General features: G+C 40.4%; 1 protein-coding gene across 1 annotated transcript in view; it reads left to right on the forward strand.

The window, feature by feature from the left end:
- The window catches only part of LOC126092442 (long-chain fatty acid transport protein 1-like), a 284,340-nt gene that overhangs the window by 233,482 nt on the left and 33,872 nt on the right, over window positions 1-16,986 (forward strand). Inside the window, exons 6-8 of the mRNA XM_049908043.1 lie at window positions 7,986-8,178; window positions 8,333-8,476; window positions 8,561-8,698. Of these exons, the coding sequence (XP_049764000.1) occupies window positions 7,986-8,178; window positions 8,333-8,476; window positions 8,561-8,698 (475 nt within the window). The remainder of the gene's footprint in view (window positions 1-7,985; window positions 8,179-8,332; window positions 8,477-8,560; window positions 8,699-16,986) is intronic.

Here is a 16,986-nt window from a genome sequence, read left to right on the forward strand (position 1 = left end):
TAAATCGTGACAGCGGTTACATCCTTAGCAAGGTGTGGGAACGCACGATCGCCCAGAATAAGAAGAAAAAGGATATTTCCCAGAGTGTACCGACTTCGGTGAAGGAGGGAAGAAAATGAGAGCGGTGCCGGCAGACCCTCCTGAACAAAAAGACCTAGGACGCAGCGCGCAGACGGCGGGAGAACGGACGCTGTACCTGGACCGTGTGCAGGGCGGGGACTGCACCGACTCATAGGAAGCACCTGTGGGAGGAGGGGGATTGTCCTATATATACCTGACGCCGGCCCACCACCGGTCAGTACATCAGCACACCTGATGACGGCAACGTGGTTGATTGCCGAAATATTGTGTCCTATGCACACGCATACCAGGCTGTTCACCCGAGATTTATTTCGACATAAAATACACCTGGAAAAATTGAAGAATCACACCCTTATATCAGTCTATGAATCTGCATGGTTCTACAAGTCTCTTTCTGTGCTCTTAGCTGTATTTAGCTCGGAACTGCTGTTCTTGCCGAGCCTAATGCTGTGGACTTAGAACTCTCCAACTGCTGGGTCAACTGGGAAGGCCTCATTCAGCTGCCACCCCGGGTCTTGTCCAGTGCTGTACTGCTGTTCAGCTGTCATAACTTGTGCAGGCAGACTTCTTGCAGCCTGCCTCTGCCCTGGGCAAACTGTTTTGTTGTGAGCTGCCTCTTCTGCATTGGGTCTTTAGTGTTGTCGCATGTGGCCATGATGTTCTTGCATGATGCAGCTGAGGCAATGTTCCCATCCTCCTGGGTCTGCAGTCTTGCGATGTCATAGGCACTGATGTAACTGCTTCCTCCCTTCTGCTCGCTGCCAGCCCATTGCCATGAACTGTGTTCTGATCACAGTGTCTTCCTTGCCTGGATGTGTACTACTGACACTGGTAGGCACTAGCTCACTAAGGCAATGATCCGACTACTGATGTACTCTCAGTAACAAATTAGTGGTTCGCAATGCTGTTTTTCTAACGTTTCAGCACTGACTCACCACTTCACTTCTACCCTCACTCTTTATGGTGGCTTAACAGTGTCCTGACTTTGATCTAACCTGTTCTACCAACCACCAAAGTGGCCAACTAACCTCGTCATTATAAGTGGTGTCAGAAGGGTCAATCACCTCTACGTTTTGGTGACTGTGGAAATATGCCAGCTGCCATCGCTGGAGAAGGTGGCTCAGTTACTAGAAGATTGCAGTTTCATCAGCATGCAGTATGGTGAGTGCAGTAGTATTACTGCGAGGATCACAGAAAACCAATGGGTTGGTTTTGCCAGGTGTCTTGATTCTAGTTGTATGTATAATATGAAGAAAATTAATGCAGGAGATGTTCTGAGGTTATATGTCAGTTTGTGCTATTTGGAACAAGCATGTACTTTGGTTTGAGCAAGGGGTATGGCTCACTTTGTTAAACATGTGGTAGTGGTAGCCATGAGTAGCCATTCAGGTGGAATGTTACATTGTAATAAGTATTTTGCTAGTTATATATTTGAGTATTTGCATGATTGTTTTACTTTGTTCTCTTGTTGTTTCGTGTAACTGTTAGAGGGTCAACCGTATCAGTTTCAATAACACAGTGGCTTGCCCTGTATTAAATATTTCAAATCTTGACAGCTCAAAGGGCCAAGTTGTTAGCAAGGATTGTGGATATGTCTAAGCAAGTACAGGCTGTGAAAGCAGACCAAGCATCTTTAGCAGAGAAAGAAAAAGTTGAGAGGGGAGGCAAATGGGATTGGTTTAGTCCAATTACTCATGCAAAATTTGTGCAGAGGCAGAAAGAATGGGATGCTTGGTTGGAAGAAAGTGGTGATTGCTTCTCCAGCAGTAAAGAATTCTAGGATTTTAAGAAACAGGTCTACATTTAGATTTTCTGCATCCACAATACATCCAGCTATCGCAGATGTAGTTAAACCTCTAAACATTTTGAGGAATGAGGAAAGGTGAGGTGATTGGTGGAAGGATTTAACGATTCATTGGAATGAGAATCTTAAGAGAGTACTAATGTTATGGAAGTTAGTGTGAGTTTATTTCATGTGCAAAGTAGTGGCATTGTGAAAGTTAAGGAGAGTAGTGTAGAATTATCAGCTCACATTTCATGGTAGCTGTAGTGCCAGATGAAGTAAATATGTTCTGTATTGAGTGTGTGAGTAGCAACATGGGTGATGTTGATGTAGGTGGAGTAGTGTCTACGCCATTGGGTGATTGTTGTTTACAGGCCATGGAGCCTGAGACAGGCGTACAGGGAAGCACATATGCCATTGATTTTTGTGTCATGCAGAGTGCCACTGCAGATAGTAATTTTATTGTAGATACTACAAGGGATCCACAGGGGGAGCTATTGATGGTGTTGGCTATGTTACAGATGTTGAGGATAGTGGAATAGTACAGATACATTTATTTCCGAAGAAAGCTGATTCATTGCTGTTGGTGATGGCATCACCTCCCCTGAAGGGAGGGCAGGGAGGAAGAGAAAAAAGAGAGAAAATGATTGTAAATCTAATGATCAGGCGAACAGGACTGAATCATTTCAGGAATGTGTACCTCAGGATCAGAATAAAGTTGATGACACTTGCAGTGTTATTGGTACTGAAGGTAAGAAAAAAACTTCGTGTAATTTTTCTTGAGCACACAGTTGAACTTGGGAAGACTTTTTTTGGCTGAAGGAGAAAGTTGCAAATGATTCATTATTGCAAGAATGGAAATAGTGCCGAATAAATTGTGTACAGCATCATTAAGATTCAATTCACGTGATAAAAGGAACTTGGGTTTGATGGGAAAAAGTACAGGAAAGAATAGCATTGCAAGATCTATCCAGAATTAGATTTTCACTCTGCAGCGGAGTGTGGGCTGATATGAAACTTCCTGGCAGATTAAAACTGTGTGACCGACCGAGACTCGAACTCGGGACCTTTGCCTTTCGCGGGCAAGTGCTCTACCATCTGAGCTACCGAACCACGACTCACGCCCGGCCCTCACAGCCCTACTTCTGCCAGTATCTCGTCTCCTACCTTCCAAACTTTACAGAAGCTCTCCTGCGAACCTTGCAGAACTAGCACTCCTGAAAGAAAGGATACTGCGGAGACATGGCTTAGCCACAGCCTGGGGGATGTTTCCAGAATGAGATTTTCACTCTGCAGCAGAGTGTGCACTGATATGAAACTTCCTGGCAGATTAAAACTGTGTGACCGACCGAGACCTTTGCCTTTCGCGGGCAAGTGCTCTACCATCTGAGCTACCGAAGCACGAATCACGCCCGGTCCTCACAGCCTTCCTGCCAGGAAGTTTCATATCAGCGCACATCCCGCTGCAGAGTGAAAATCTCATTCTGGAAACATCCCCCAGTCTGTGGCTAAGCCATGTCTCCGCAGTATCCTTTCTTTCAGGAGTGCTAGTTCTGCAAGATTCGCTGGAGAGCTTCTGTAAAGTTTGGAAGGTAGGAGACGAGATACTGGCAGAAGTAGGGCTGTGAGGACCGGGCGTGAGTCGTGCTTCGGTAGCTCAGATTGTAGAGCACTTGCCCGCGAAAGGCAAAGGTCCCGAGTTCGAGTCTCGGTCGGTCACACAGTTTTAATCTGCCAGGAAGTTTCATTGCTAGATCTAGTCAGTCTAAAATTATTAATAAAGTAAGGGGAACCATTGGAACTACCAACCAGTATATTAAGAGTGGTAGTACCATATGCAGTTTTTGTCTAAGCATAGTTTTAAGGACATGTGTTCTGAAAAACAGAAAGGGAACTCTGTAACAGACCTCCTGATAAATGAAGAAACATGCTGGATATCAGAAACAATTGAGTGAAACGAACTGCTGAAGAAGGTCATGTTAAAGGAATGGCTGGGAAGGAAGCATTTGTAATATTACTTTATTAGCTGTAAGTAGCAGTTCAGTAGAGTCATTGCTGTATGTGAAAACGAGAGTAGGTGATTGAGTAACCTGTAGCAAATGGTGATTAGTAAGTAAGGATAGAATAGAGAAATACTTGAGAAACAAAGAGAAGTGTGAAATGTAAAGGCTTATGTAAGTTTGTGTATTGTAGAACGTTTTCAGTTTGTCAAGATGACAGAATTTAATAATGTCATTGTACTAGTAAATAAGTTACGATTTGGTGGACTCAAGTTCCTGTAAGAAAGCCAGAGAGTCCAGTGGAATGGGTGTGGAAGATGATGTTTAGATTTAAGAACATAGCCAATGAATCTTGTAATTTAAGTGAGCTAGCGTGAGAGGGAAGCTAAGTATATTTCATATAATTGTCAACTTGTAAATGTATGTTGAGATGTTGCAGAGAAACCAAGAGCAAAAGTCCAGGGTAGATTTTCTAAATGAGGGAGGCATGTTGTGCTGCATATAACTTACTTGGCACAGCCGAGGGAAACTGCAAAGTCTTCCTTGGCTACTACAAGAACCAGATAAATAGCTCAAGTCAAGGCAGACGAGCAAATTATACCATGGCTGCTTGCTGTGGCAAGTACTATGGTTGTGATGCCAAGGTGGTTATTTCACACAGTCACCGAGCACAGTGACCAGAGGTGCAAAAGTATCAACACAGCAGACAGGCAAAGCCACCATGGTGCAGGTGGCCTGGTTGCTTTAAACTCAGTCCATGGTTCTGTTGTGACTAGTGTCCTTATTTTCAATTAGAGGTATTTCCATGTGCTGCAACCAGCTATAAGGAGGATCCTATGATGGTTCCAATCTTCGCTTCTACCAATTTATGAGTCTCCATTGTTCTACAAGTCTCTTTTTCTGGATGTAGCTGCTGCTAACTGTGATACTGCTGTTTGTGCCAAATCCATTGCTGTGGACTTCGTGCTCTCCAGCAGGGCGGGCCACCTGTTGGGCTTACATCATCTGCTGCCGCCTTCCACCCTGGACCATCCAGGGCCATGCAGCTGTTCAACAGTCATCACTTGTGTGGACAAGCTTCTTGCTGACTGTCTTTACTCTGGGCAGACTCTGCTGTCATGATCTGCCTTGTCTTCATGGGGCTTCCAGTGTGGTAGTACATGCATTGATCAGGCTCACCCAGGACTAGTAGTGCCCTATACTTGGTGCGGTTTGTGCAATGTTCCATCTTGTTGGGTCAGCACCTCTATCAGGCACCATCTCACTACACAACTGCTACCCTCAATCTATGTGGCAGATTACCAGCATCCTGACCTTGTTCTACCCTGTTGCACCATCTGCCATAGTGCCCGACCAACCCACTCATTAAAATAATATTGTCCAGAAAAGTTGTATCATTTCTGCGTGATTCCAGAAGTTCTTCATAAACGAGCAATTGTTTGGACTCGAGGTCATGGGTAAATATTTTCAGGACTAGTTTTGCAGTCACTTTCTTCATCTGATATTCTTCAGTTACAGTTTAATGGACAATGATTTTGGACATCCAGAGTCTGAGCTGTAAGATGAACACTCATTCTGTGACCTCTGATCAAAAGTTTGCATGTCACACAATCTTCACCTTTCAACATTGTAGGTTGTTCAGAGTGAGTTTCATCATCGACTTAATCCTGCTTTCCAAAAACGCATTGTGCCACTGAAACAGCAGTTGGTTTGACAAACATTCATTCCCAAATGCCTGTTCAATCATTGGATATGTTTCAACTGTGGTCTTGCCAAGTTCCATGCAGAATTTGAGTGCATATTGTAGTTCAAGTGAACTCTCCACCGTGGCTGTAACCAGGCAACCAAACAGAGGTTAATATAGGGACAAATTATGCCTCTCCAGGAACTCAGAGGGAACTAAAACTGGTTGTACTGAGGAGCCAACAGCTCCCACAAATGAGCCTGGATGAGTAGATCTTAGTCTGATCAATAGGAGCATCAGAATAGAAGGGTGACGTTACTTTCTGGACAAACATTTTGTATACATGATTACTATTTTTGGAACTATAAAATGTTTTAACAAGTAATTACAGCATCTAATAATTTATCTAATAGCACAGTAACATTAACAGAGTCAAAAGCATTTTTGAATGCAGCTGCCTGTTTCTTTGTTTCTCTACCGCTTATCATTTCATCAAGAAACTGAGCAGCTGCCACCCTGGTGGGTTCATTTTGTAAGAAACCATTTTGTTTCTCAGAACTAAATTGCTTTTGTCCAGAAAAGTTATGGTTCTATTTTAGATTACCTTCCCCAATATGTTAGAGAAGACCAGCGAAACAGAGATTGACCTAAAACTTTTAGCGAATTTAATTCATTTGATAAATTTTCTTTTCTGTTTGTCCCCTTTCTTAAAAGCTAGGAATAATTGAGTTTCAGTCTTTCCAGAAAGGTAATAGTTTAAATTACACTGTCAACTGCTGCAGATAGAGGTTCACAATGCTTCTTAGAGATTCCTAAAATGTTAATGTTTATTTTCACTTCCTGCAGGGGTTACTGTTTTAATGAACAAATGCTACTGGTTATTTCTCTGTTGTCAGTGGAAAGAAGATACATGTATGCTAAATGTTAAGGTCACCATAATATTTGTCACTTGTTACTCTAAAACTATTAATTACATCCCATATGTCAGCAGTCAAGTTACTTGCATTTTGGAGCTCACTATTATTATAATTGCTTCCAGTTTCAGTTAACAAATTGTTATCACACTCATTGTAACTGCTGAAGGCAGCTTTAAGTTTGGGATTATTGTCTTCTACAGTTCCAAATTGTTATAAAGTAACTTCTCCTAATCAGATAGTCTCATTTGTATGATTTGTAGTTTTGACTTTTGTAGCCACATCAAAGCAGTAATACAAATCATTGGTAAAATGACAAGCGACACACTTTTTGATGAACTACAAGGTGAATTGTAATGTGCTCTTAAGGCTACTGATTTATCATCATATGCAAGTCTTTTACATACATCCTTGGGTGTGAGGGGTGTGCTATCATTTGAGTGAAACTGAAGCTGCATTGCTTGGTGATCAGACATGCCAAACTCCAGGACAGATGTGCTATATGAAAAACTGATCATGCTATTTATTATATTTTCCAGGCATGTATTTTGTTATCATTTTTATAATGTGCTCATTTGATAGTGAGATCAGGCCCATTTCATTAAGTCCCATTTCATTAAGTTACAGGTAACTCATGTATAAAATCTGCGAACATCCTGAAAAATTATATGAGCATGCAGTTACACTAGATACAAGCAGGAAGTGATACATGGATTCTTCCCTGGGAGGATGCTTTAAAATACCTTTGGGACTGGCATCCTCATCTTAAAAACAACATACATATGGGTATAACAATATTATGAAAAGGATGGTTGCTACTCACCATATCGCGGAGATGCTGAGTCACAGATAGGCACAACAGAAAGACTGTCAGAAAGTGAGCTTTTGGCCAACAGGGCCTTTGGTAGAAATAGACAACATATACACACACACTCACTCTAGACACAACTCACTCACACATGACCACAGTCCCCGGCTGCTGAGGGGGACTGGTTTGTCTTTCCTGCTAAAAGAAGCTTAGAAGATCATGGACAGAGGGCTACAAATACTAACTGTTACCAAAGTACTAGTGTACAGTTACCATCAAGAGAAAAAAATCAGTCAAATATCACAAGTTCATAGTCTTTCCCATATGTAAATGCCAAAAAGCATACCTTTCGTAACACACTCGAAATTCATAGAACATTCAGTCTGCATATCTGATTGATATTTTTTAATTTCACAAGTTCTCAGTAACTTTTTAATTTTTTTTACTCATTGCAGTATTAGTATAAACCTAACATTAATAGGGCTTTGTAAATGCTGATGTCTCCTTTCTCTCTGAGAAAAAGCTGTTTAATTGCTTTGTCATTTTTAAATGAATTAGTGATGTTAATATTGCAGCTAGTTGTAAAATAACAATACTTAAGCAATTATAAAAATTTTAAATTAATATGAAGCATCTTTTTATAACAAGAAATTTAGTTTCCATAAATACAATAAATCAATTCTTCTTTTTCCATTTTGTATTTCACAATTTTTAGGTAGCTCAGTACATAGGGGAGATGTGTCGTTACCTATTGTCTGTACCACCGAAGTCTGAAGATACTCAGCACAAGGTTCGCTTGATGTTTGGAAATGGTCTTCGCCCACAGATATGGAGAGAATTCACTAAGAGATTTGGAATTAAAAAGATTGGAGAATTTTATGGTGCAACAGAGGGGAACTCAAACATTGGTGAATATTATTAGCAATTCATTTGCTGTTTCATAAAGTATTGTTTATACCTTTGTAGCATGGCTCTTTGAATATATCTAAATGCTAAAAGTTTCATAAAAGTTTGTTATATTCATCCTACCAATTTACCACATTTTTTGTTGTGATTTTTCAGTCAACATAGATGGAACAGTTGGTGCTGTTGGCTTTGTTCCTCGATATGCAACTGCAGTCTATCCTGTTATTTTGATAAAAGTTGATGAAGAAACTGGAGAACCTATTAGAGATGCTAATGGTTTCTGCATTCGATGTAATCCTGGTACAGTGATACTGTTAAATAATCTTGTCTTGGAAATCCTGTACACCTAATCGTCTTGCTTACTGAAGTATGTAATATTTTCAGGGGAACCAGGATTGTGTATTGGGAAAATTGATCCCAAAAAAGCTGTAAGCAAGTTTAATGGATATGCAGATAAAAAAGCTTCAGAGAAAAAGATACTGAAAAATGTGTTTTCTATGGGTGACCAGGCTTTCAATACAGGTAATTATCGCTTTACTGTCATTTTTAAAAAGTAGTAGTAGTTTTGAGTGGAAATAAAGTCTTATAAGAACAATGGCAGATAATATTTCTCCAGTCAGACACAATAAAGTGAAACAAATTCATTCAGTCACTCATTCATTGTATTCTGTAGATTCCGTCAAGAAAGAGAACCTTGAGGGTGCAGAACACGTCAGGTTACACATTAAAAAGAGAAAAGCAAATAACAGAATCCTCTTGCCACTAATCTCAGTATCATAGCGTCATTTTTTATGTACTGGATGAGTGTAACCATGACAGTTTTGAATCATTTAGAGGGGATGACGAACAAGTTTTGGATGCTGTCAGTGCCTGAGAAATACCCAGAGCCAAATGTAATCGCTCGCCCTCTTCCATATGAACCCTATTGGCCTGTTAGTTCTGGGCATTCACAGAGGGTGGTATTACTTTTGGTTGGAGCTCCAATATTATGGACCTAGTGGATCCCTCAGGGATATTGCTGCCAAGGAAGGGAAGTAATCTAGTGTGCATTCTGTGTGTATACCAGGAGGAGTCATTCCAGGTGTGGAAAGGTGCTTCCAGATGCCATGAAGAGCACAGGGTGCAGCCAGCTGCAGGTGGTAGCTCTTATTGATACTAACAATGTGTGTCACTTTGGATTGGAAGACATCTGCTCTGGTTTCAGACAGTTGTAAAGACTGCGAGTCTTGCTTGCAAGATGAAAGCAAGAAGCTTAGTTGTATTTACCTGTGCAAGCTTAGCTGTATTTACCTGTGCAAACATGCCCTTGGTACCTGTGCCTATTTATTTATTTATTTACGCGTCAAGTTCCGTAGGACCAAATTGAGGAGCAAATCTCCAAGGTCACAGAACGTGTAAGTACATGTACTTACAACATAACAGTAATAACAGATAAAAATAAATGTTCATGAACCTGCAAGAAAATCAGTCCATAAGTGCTATCAGCTATACAATGAGAATCAGCTTAATTTTTCAAGGAACTCCTCGACAGAATAGAGGGAGTGACCCATGAGGAAACTCTTCAGTTTCGATTTGAAAGCGCGTGGATTACTGCTTAGATTTTTGAATTCGAGTGGCAGCTTATTGAAAATGGATGCAGCAGTATACTGCACACCTTTTTGCACAAGAGTTAAGGAAGTCCGATCCAAATGGAGGTTTGATTTCTGCCGAGTATTAACAGAGTGAAAGCTGCTTATTGATGAAAATAAACTAATATTGGTAACAAGAAACGACAATAAGGAATATACATATTGAGAGGCCAATGTCAAAATACCCAGACTCGTGAACAGAGGTCGACAAGAGGTTTGTGAACTCGCACCACTTATTGTCCGAACCGCCCATTTCTGAGCCAAAAATATCCTTCTAGAATGGGAAGAGTTACCCCAAAACATAATACCATACAACATAAGTGAATGAAAATAAGCAAAGTAGACTAATTTATGTGTCGAAGGATCACTCACCTTCGATACTGTTCGAATAGTGAAAATGGCAGTATTAAGTCTTTGAACAAGATCCTGAACGTGGGCTTTCCACGACAGCTTACTATCTATCAGAACACCTAGGAATTTGAACTGTTCAGTTTCACTAATCATATGCCCATTCTGTGAGATTAAAACGTCAGGTTTTGTTGAATTGTTTGTTAGAAACTGTAAAAACCGAGTCTTACTGTGATTTAACGTTAGTTTATTTTCTACAAGCCATGAACTGAAGTCATGTACTGCACTACTTGAAACCGAGTCAATGTTGCACACAACATCCTTTACTACCAAGCTAGTGTCATTAGCAAACAGAAATATTTTAGAGTTACCCATAATACTAGAGGGCATATCATTTATATAAATAAGGAACAGAAGCGGCCCCAACACTGATCCCTGGGGCACCCCCCACTTGACAGTACCCCACTCAGATCCCACATCACAGCCGTTATCAACATTGTAAATAATGACCTTTTGCTGCCTGTTGCTAAAGTAAGAGGTGAACCAATTGTGAGCTACTCCCCTTATTCCATAATAGTCCAACTTCTGGAGCAATATTGTGAGATCAACACAGTCAAATGTCTTTGTTAAATCAAAAAATACACCAAGTGTTCAAAACGTTTTGCTTAGCCCATCCAGTACCTCACAGAGAAAAGAGAATATAGCATTTTCAGTTGTCAAACGACTTCTAAAGCCGATCTGTACATTTGATGGCAAATCGTGTGATATAAAATGATCAATTAACCTTACATACACAGCCTTTTCGATAACTTTTGCAAACACTGATGGCATAGAAATAGGTCTAAAATTATCTACATTATCCCTTTCTCCCTTTTTATAAAGTGGCTTTACTACTGAGTACTTTAATCGCTCAGGAAACTGGCCATTCCTAAAGGAAAAATTACAAATATGGCTAAATACAGGGCTAACATGTGCAGCACACTACTTTAATATTCTACTAGAAACTCCATCATAACCATGAGAGTCCTTAGTCTTCAGTGATTTAATTATTGACTCAGTCTCCCTCTTGTTTGTATCACAGAGGAGTATTTCAGACGTCAATCTCGGAAAGGCATTTGCTAAGAAACTTATATGATTTCCTGTAGAAACTAAATTTTTATTTAATTCACCAGCAATGCTCAGAAAATGGTTGTTAAATACTGTACATATATCTGATTTATCAGTAACAGAAATATTATTACTGCGAACTGACTTTATATCATCAACCTTGTGCTGCTGACCAGACACTTCCTTCACAACTGACCATATGGCTTTAATTTTATCCTGTGAATTAGCTATTCTATTTGCATACCACATACTTTTTGCCTTGCTAATAACATTTTTAAGCACCTTACAATACTGTTTGTAATGGGCTACTGTAGCTTGATTGTGACTACTTCTAACATTTTGATGTAATTCCCGTTTTGTTCTACGTGATTATCTGTTGTGGCGTAGCAAGACAGCCACACCACTCGGAGGTAGCCGAAAGGCACGCTAACTAATGCAGACGGGCGTGAAGTCTGAAACAGGATAACTATTGAATGGTAGCAAGAAAAGTACGTAGTTGCTTTATACTTAACTTTTATTCTCTGATGAATACAGCGTTCTTCTTGAGACATTTATACTATAACTCTCAAAGTAGGTAAGGCTAATGGCGCCTTGCTAGGTCGTAGTCATGTGCTTAGCTGAAGGCTATTCTAACTGTCTCTCGGCAAATGAGAGGAAGGCCTCGTACGTCTAGTCGCTAGCAATGTCGTCCGTACAACTGGGGCGAGTGCTAGTCCGCCTTTCTAGACCTGCCATGTGGTGGCGCTAGGTCTGCAAGTACTGATGGCGGCGACACGCGGGTCCGACATGTACTAATGGACCGCGGCCGATTTAAGCTACCACCTAGCAAGTGTGGTGTCTGGCGGTGACACCACATTATCCTTATCCCACTAGTCAGCCAACCGAGCTGTCCATTACTGCTAGTACCCCGTTTAAAGTGTTCTAATGGAAAGCAACTCTCAAAGAGCATGAGAAATGTGTTATGGAAAGCATTGTATTTATCATCTATATTATCGGCACTATAAACATCTTGCCACTCTTGTTCCTTGACAAGTTTTGAAAAACTCTCTATTGCTGTTGGATTAACTTTCCTACATAGTTTGTAATTAAATACGACATTGGTTTGAGTACAAAAACCTTTTAGTGTTAAAATTTGTGCATCATGGTCTGAAAGGTCAATCACCCTTTTACTAACAGAATGCCCATCTAGTAATGAAGAAAGAATAAAAATATTGTCTATGACTGTGCTACTGTTCCCCTGCACCCTAGTTGGAGAAAACACAGTTTGCATCAGATCATATGAATTTAGGAGATCTACCAACATCCTTTTTCTTACACAATCATGTACAAAATTAATATTGAAGTCACCACATATAACTACTTTTTGGTACCTCCTACAAAGTGAATCAAGAACCCTCTCTAGCTTAAGCAAAAATGCTCTGAAGTCGGAGTTAGGGGACCTACAAACAACAGCAATTAGAAGTTTAGTTTCACTAAATTAAACTAATGCTGCACAACTTTCAAATATCTGTTCAGTGCAGTGTCATGATACATCTATGGACTCAAATGAAATACTGTTTTTTACATACAGAGCCACTCCCCCACCCCGCAAGGAACTCCTTGAGAAACAGCCAGCTAATCTGTAGCCTGGTAAAGGAAGCCTCTGAATTATCAAATTATTTAAGTGGTGCTCTGATATACCAATAATTTCAGAGTTAACATCTATTAGCAGTTCACTAACTTTATCTCTAATACCTCTTATATTTTGATGAAATATGCTAAATCCTTCTCTACTTGGAAGCATTACATCCTCTGGAGGTGAGCCCTTAGAGGCACTTCCTTTAAGCAGGTATACCTATCAGCTGACTTCGGTCTAAACAAGGTGCAGCTGTAACGCCAACTACTACACGAATTTTTCCATGAGTGATACCACTATCACCACCACCACCCACTACACTGTCACATATAAGCTTAGCCAGCCTCCCCTTCCCATACCTATTGAGGTGCGGGCCATGCCTAGTGAAACCCCATCTACTGATAGACCCAACTGGCACCACTGAGATGTGATCCATGCCCTCTGCCATCAGTGCCCTCCCCAGCCCCACATTAACGCGCCTAACCACCGCATTAAGGTGAGGCCGATCATGACGCTGAAACAGTTGCACAAAATGTACATTAGTGCCACCAGTTTGAGTAGCTATCTTAACCAAGTCACCACTGATATCATATTCCCCGTCCCTATCGAGACTGTTCCCTGCTCCACCCACTATCACTACCTGATCCTCTTTTGTCAGATCTAGCTAAAAAGTGATTCTCTAAAGTATGTTAGGCTATTTTAAATGTCTAAAGTACGTTAGGCTATTTTAAATGATATGGTCCACGCCAGATTTTCAGTCCAAATACTTAAGTTGCACTTTGTTGTTGAATAACCTATAGTTTATGGCTAGATCAATTCTCATTGATTATAATTTATGCACAGTAAACAGCTGACCACACACTAAACTTAACTGGTGTCCTATAAAGAGACTGTTGAGTGCAGTAACTTTAACTAAGGTGACTCTAAAGTTTATGCAAGGCAAGGAAATCATTAACACATTCCCTAACTAGGCTGTCTGTCCAAATACATAGTCATATCAGAATGGGGGGAAAAATGGAGTGCACAGTAAATAGCATTTAGGAATAACACAGTCCAATGTTCGGTACTATTGTCATAGTTTTCAGAATGCATTATTGAAGTTTGATACAGTTCCTAAGATTAATTGCAAGCTCACATTCAATCACTGAGTAATGGTCACTGAATTATAAAAAGATCTCCCTATGCAAAATTTAGATGAAACTTTGCACATTGTATGAGTTGTAATTTGTGATAATTCATCTGCAGTACATTTTTAGATACAGATATTGCTCATTTCATAACCTGCCACAGACTAACTAAAATGGCTTCCAGGTGCCTCTCTCTTATAAGACTACTTCATCTGTTGTTGTTGCTGTCTTTTTACTAATTACAATTAAAGTTTTACGCTCCTGAGAAAATGAATAGTAAGGGAAGATTCTTCTAAATGTGGACTTTTAGGTAAAACAACAATGGCTTTTAAATTCTGCTGTCGTATTTGCCAAAATAGGGTATTTTATGCTGATGTCCAAAATTAAATCAACAAGCAGAAACTTTGCAAGGTTGCAGGTATTTTGCCACAAAACAGCATAAACAGGTGACAATAAATTAGAAACAATGTAAAGAATACAGAACATAAACAATTGCAACATACATAATGTTGACAATAAAGGTTCTTCATTTTTTCCAACTTAACGGATTTGCACACACATTCGCACTAGTCTTGCAGAGTGGTTGGTGGATTCTGACATGATGCAACCAGTCTCCCTAGTGCATCTCACACATACTCTGTGGGATTCAAATAGGGAGACCAAGCAGACCATGCCATGTGTGCAGTATCTTCTGTTTCCTAGGAAATGTCAGCCAACTGTGGTCTAGGAGGTCAAGCATTATCGTCTATCATTACAAAGTCAGGGCCAGCAGCAACTCACAACAACTGCTCATGAGGTCTAAAGATCTCATTACGATACCTGACAGCAGTTAAACCTGGCTGATTCACCCGTAAAATTTCCTGAAGAGCTCTGTGAGTGGTCAACACTGTCCTTGCCCACACCATTAGGGATCCTTCTCGATATCGGTCTCTTTCCACAATGTTTGGGTCCCTGTTCCACATTCCCTCCAGTTGTGAATCCATCAAGAATTGCTCTCCAGACCAAATCGTGGCTCACTTGTGAAAAACATATTGGCCCCCTGTTTGACCATCCAGGTGGCATGTTGACGACTCCGCTCTAAACGTTCCCTTCTGTGAAGACGCATCATAGGTACACATACAGCAGTAAAGGCCACCCGGCTGAAGCCTTTTGCACATGGTTTGCCTCGATGTAACACATCCAGTGGATGCTGCAAGGTCGTGCAGTACTAAGGCGGTACCGTTGTGCCCCTACAGCCAAATAACAGTTCTCTCTTTTGATGTCACACATGGTCGGCCCTACCTGAGTCTTCAGGCTACAGTTTAAGTTTCTATAAACTGTCGTCGCATTTGAGAAATAACAGAATGATTCACATTAAGCCATCAGGCCAAGTCAGTTTGTAAATGTTCTGCTTCCATTCTTCCTATGGTCCAGCACTGCAGAGTCTGGTAGGCATATTCTCTTTGCCATGCTGCAATGTCTGTGACTCTGTATACAATGCTTCTGGATGTGGGGCTACCCGACAAACACTGTTCCGTTTGATAGGTGCCCTGACATCCTCTCTGGCGTAGTTTTTCCTTGACCGAAATGCCGTCTTACGTGCAGAACACAATTGTACGGACATCTATTGACAGTTTATTTGATTATATCATAAATTAGGCACAGGAGAGTGAAACTGCTGTTTGTTGTTTTAATTTTGGATACAAGTGTATTTCAGTATCAATGTTTTGACTATAAATGCTAATTACTCTGAAACTAAATGAAAGCAAAACCTGCTAACATATTTTGAGCATCAGCTATAATTATTTAGCTATAATTATTTTTCTATGTTTTTCCTCTACTCTACCCAGAAGTTAGTTACTGGATATAAGTTTACGAGTGAACAATTATAATGAAGTTTTGTATTACAGGTGTCTTGCAACTAGCACAGTTTTAGGTAAATTAATTACACCAATGGCTTCTAATTAACTAAATGAATTGTACTGGATAATAAAGTCAAGTTGGCTAATCCTGAGTTCTCATTCAAGATTTCTAGTACCGTACACTTTGTAGTATAAATGATAATCTCGAAGATATTTGCAGAAAAATTAAATAAAAATTTTGGTGAGAAGAAAACATAACAGGGGAAAAGAACACAACTGCTTCATTACAAGTAGGGATACCATTTCTAGCATCATTGATAGAACTAACTGTGATCCTCTGGTACAGAGCCAAGTGGAGGGTCTGAATCAGATGCTAAGGTGGTTTTGCAACCACTTAGATTGCAGATGCCTTGACTTGTGCCATTGTATGAGTTATGATCACAAAGTAAGTTCCGTTTGGTTATATAAAACAAACGTGTGCAGGATATATATATATATATATATATATATATATATATATATATATATATATATATATATATTTTTTTTTTTTTTTAAAAAAGAAAGATGATGAGACTTACCAAACAAAAGCGCTGGCAGGTCGATAGACACACAAACAAACACAAACATACACACAAAAATCTAGCTTTCACAACCAACGGTTGCCTCGTCAGGAAAGAGGGAAGGAGAAGGAAACACAAAAGGATATGGGTTTTAAGGGAGAGGGTAAGGAGTCATTCCAATCCCGGGAGCGGAAAGACTTACCTTAGGGGGAAAAAAGGACGGGTATACACTCGCACACACACACATATCCATCCACACATATACAGTCACAAGCAGACATATTTAAAGACAAAGAGTCCTGTAACCCAGAAGGTGTACACAATCAAAGGCAGAGCCACGTGTGAAAGCACCCACGTGATCTACCAACTGACCTGCCTACACTGTGATGCATTCTATGTGGGAATGACCAGCAACAAACTGTCCATTCGCATGAATGGACACAGGCAGACAGTGTTTGTTGGTAACGAGGATCACCCTGCGGCTAAACATGCCTTGGTGCACGACCAGCACATCTTGGCGCAGTGTTACACCGTCCGGGTTATCTGGATACTTCCTACTAACACCAACCTATCCGAACTCC

Source organism: Schistocerca cancellata, chromosome 7 (assembly GCF_023864275.1).
Source record: "Schistocerca cancellata isolate TAMUIC-IGC-003103 chromosome 7, iqSchCanc2.1, whole genome shotgun sequence".
NCBI lineage: Eukaryota > Metazoa > Arthropoda > Insecta > Orthoptera > Acrididae > Schistocerca > Schistocerca cancellata.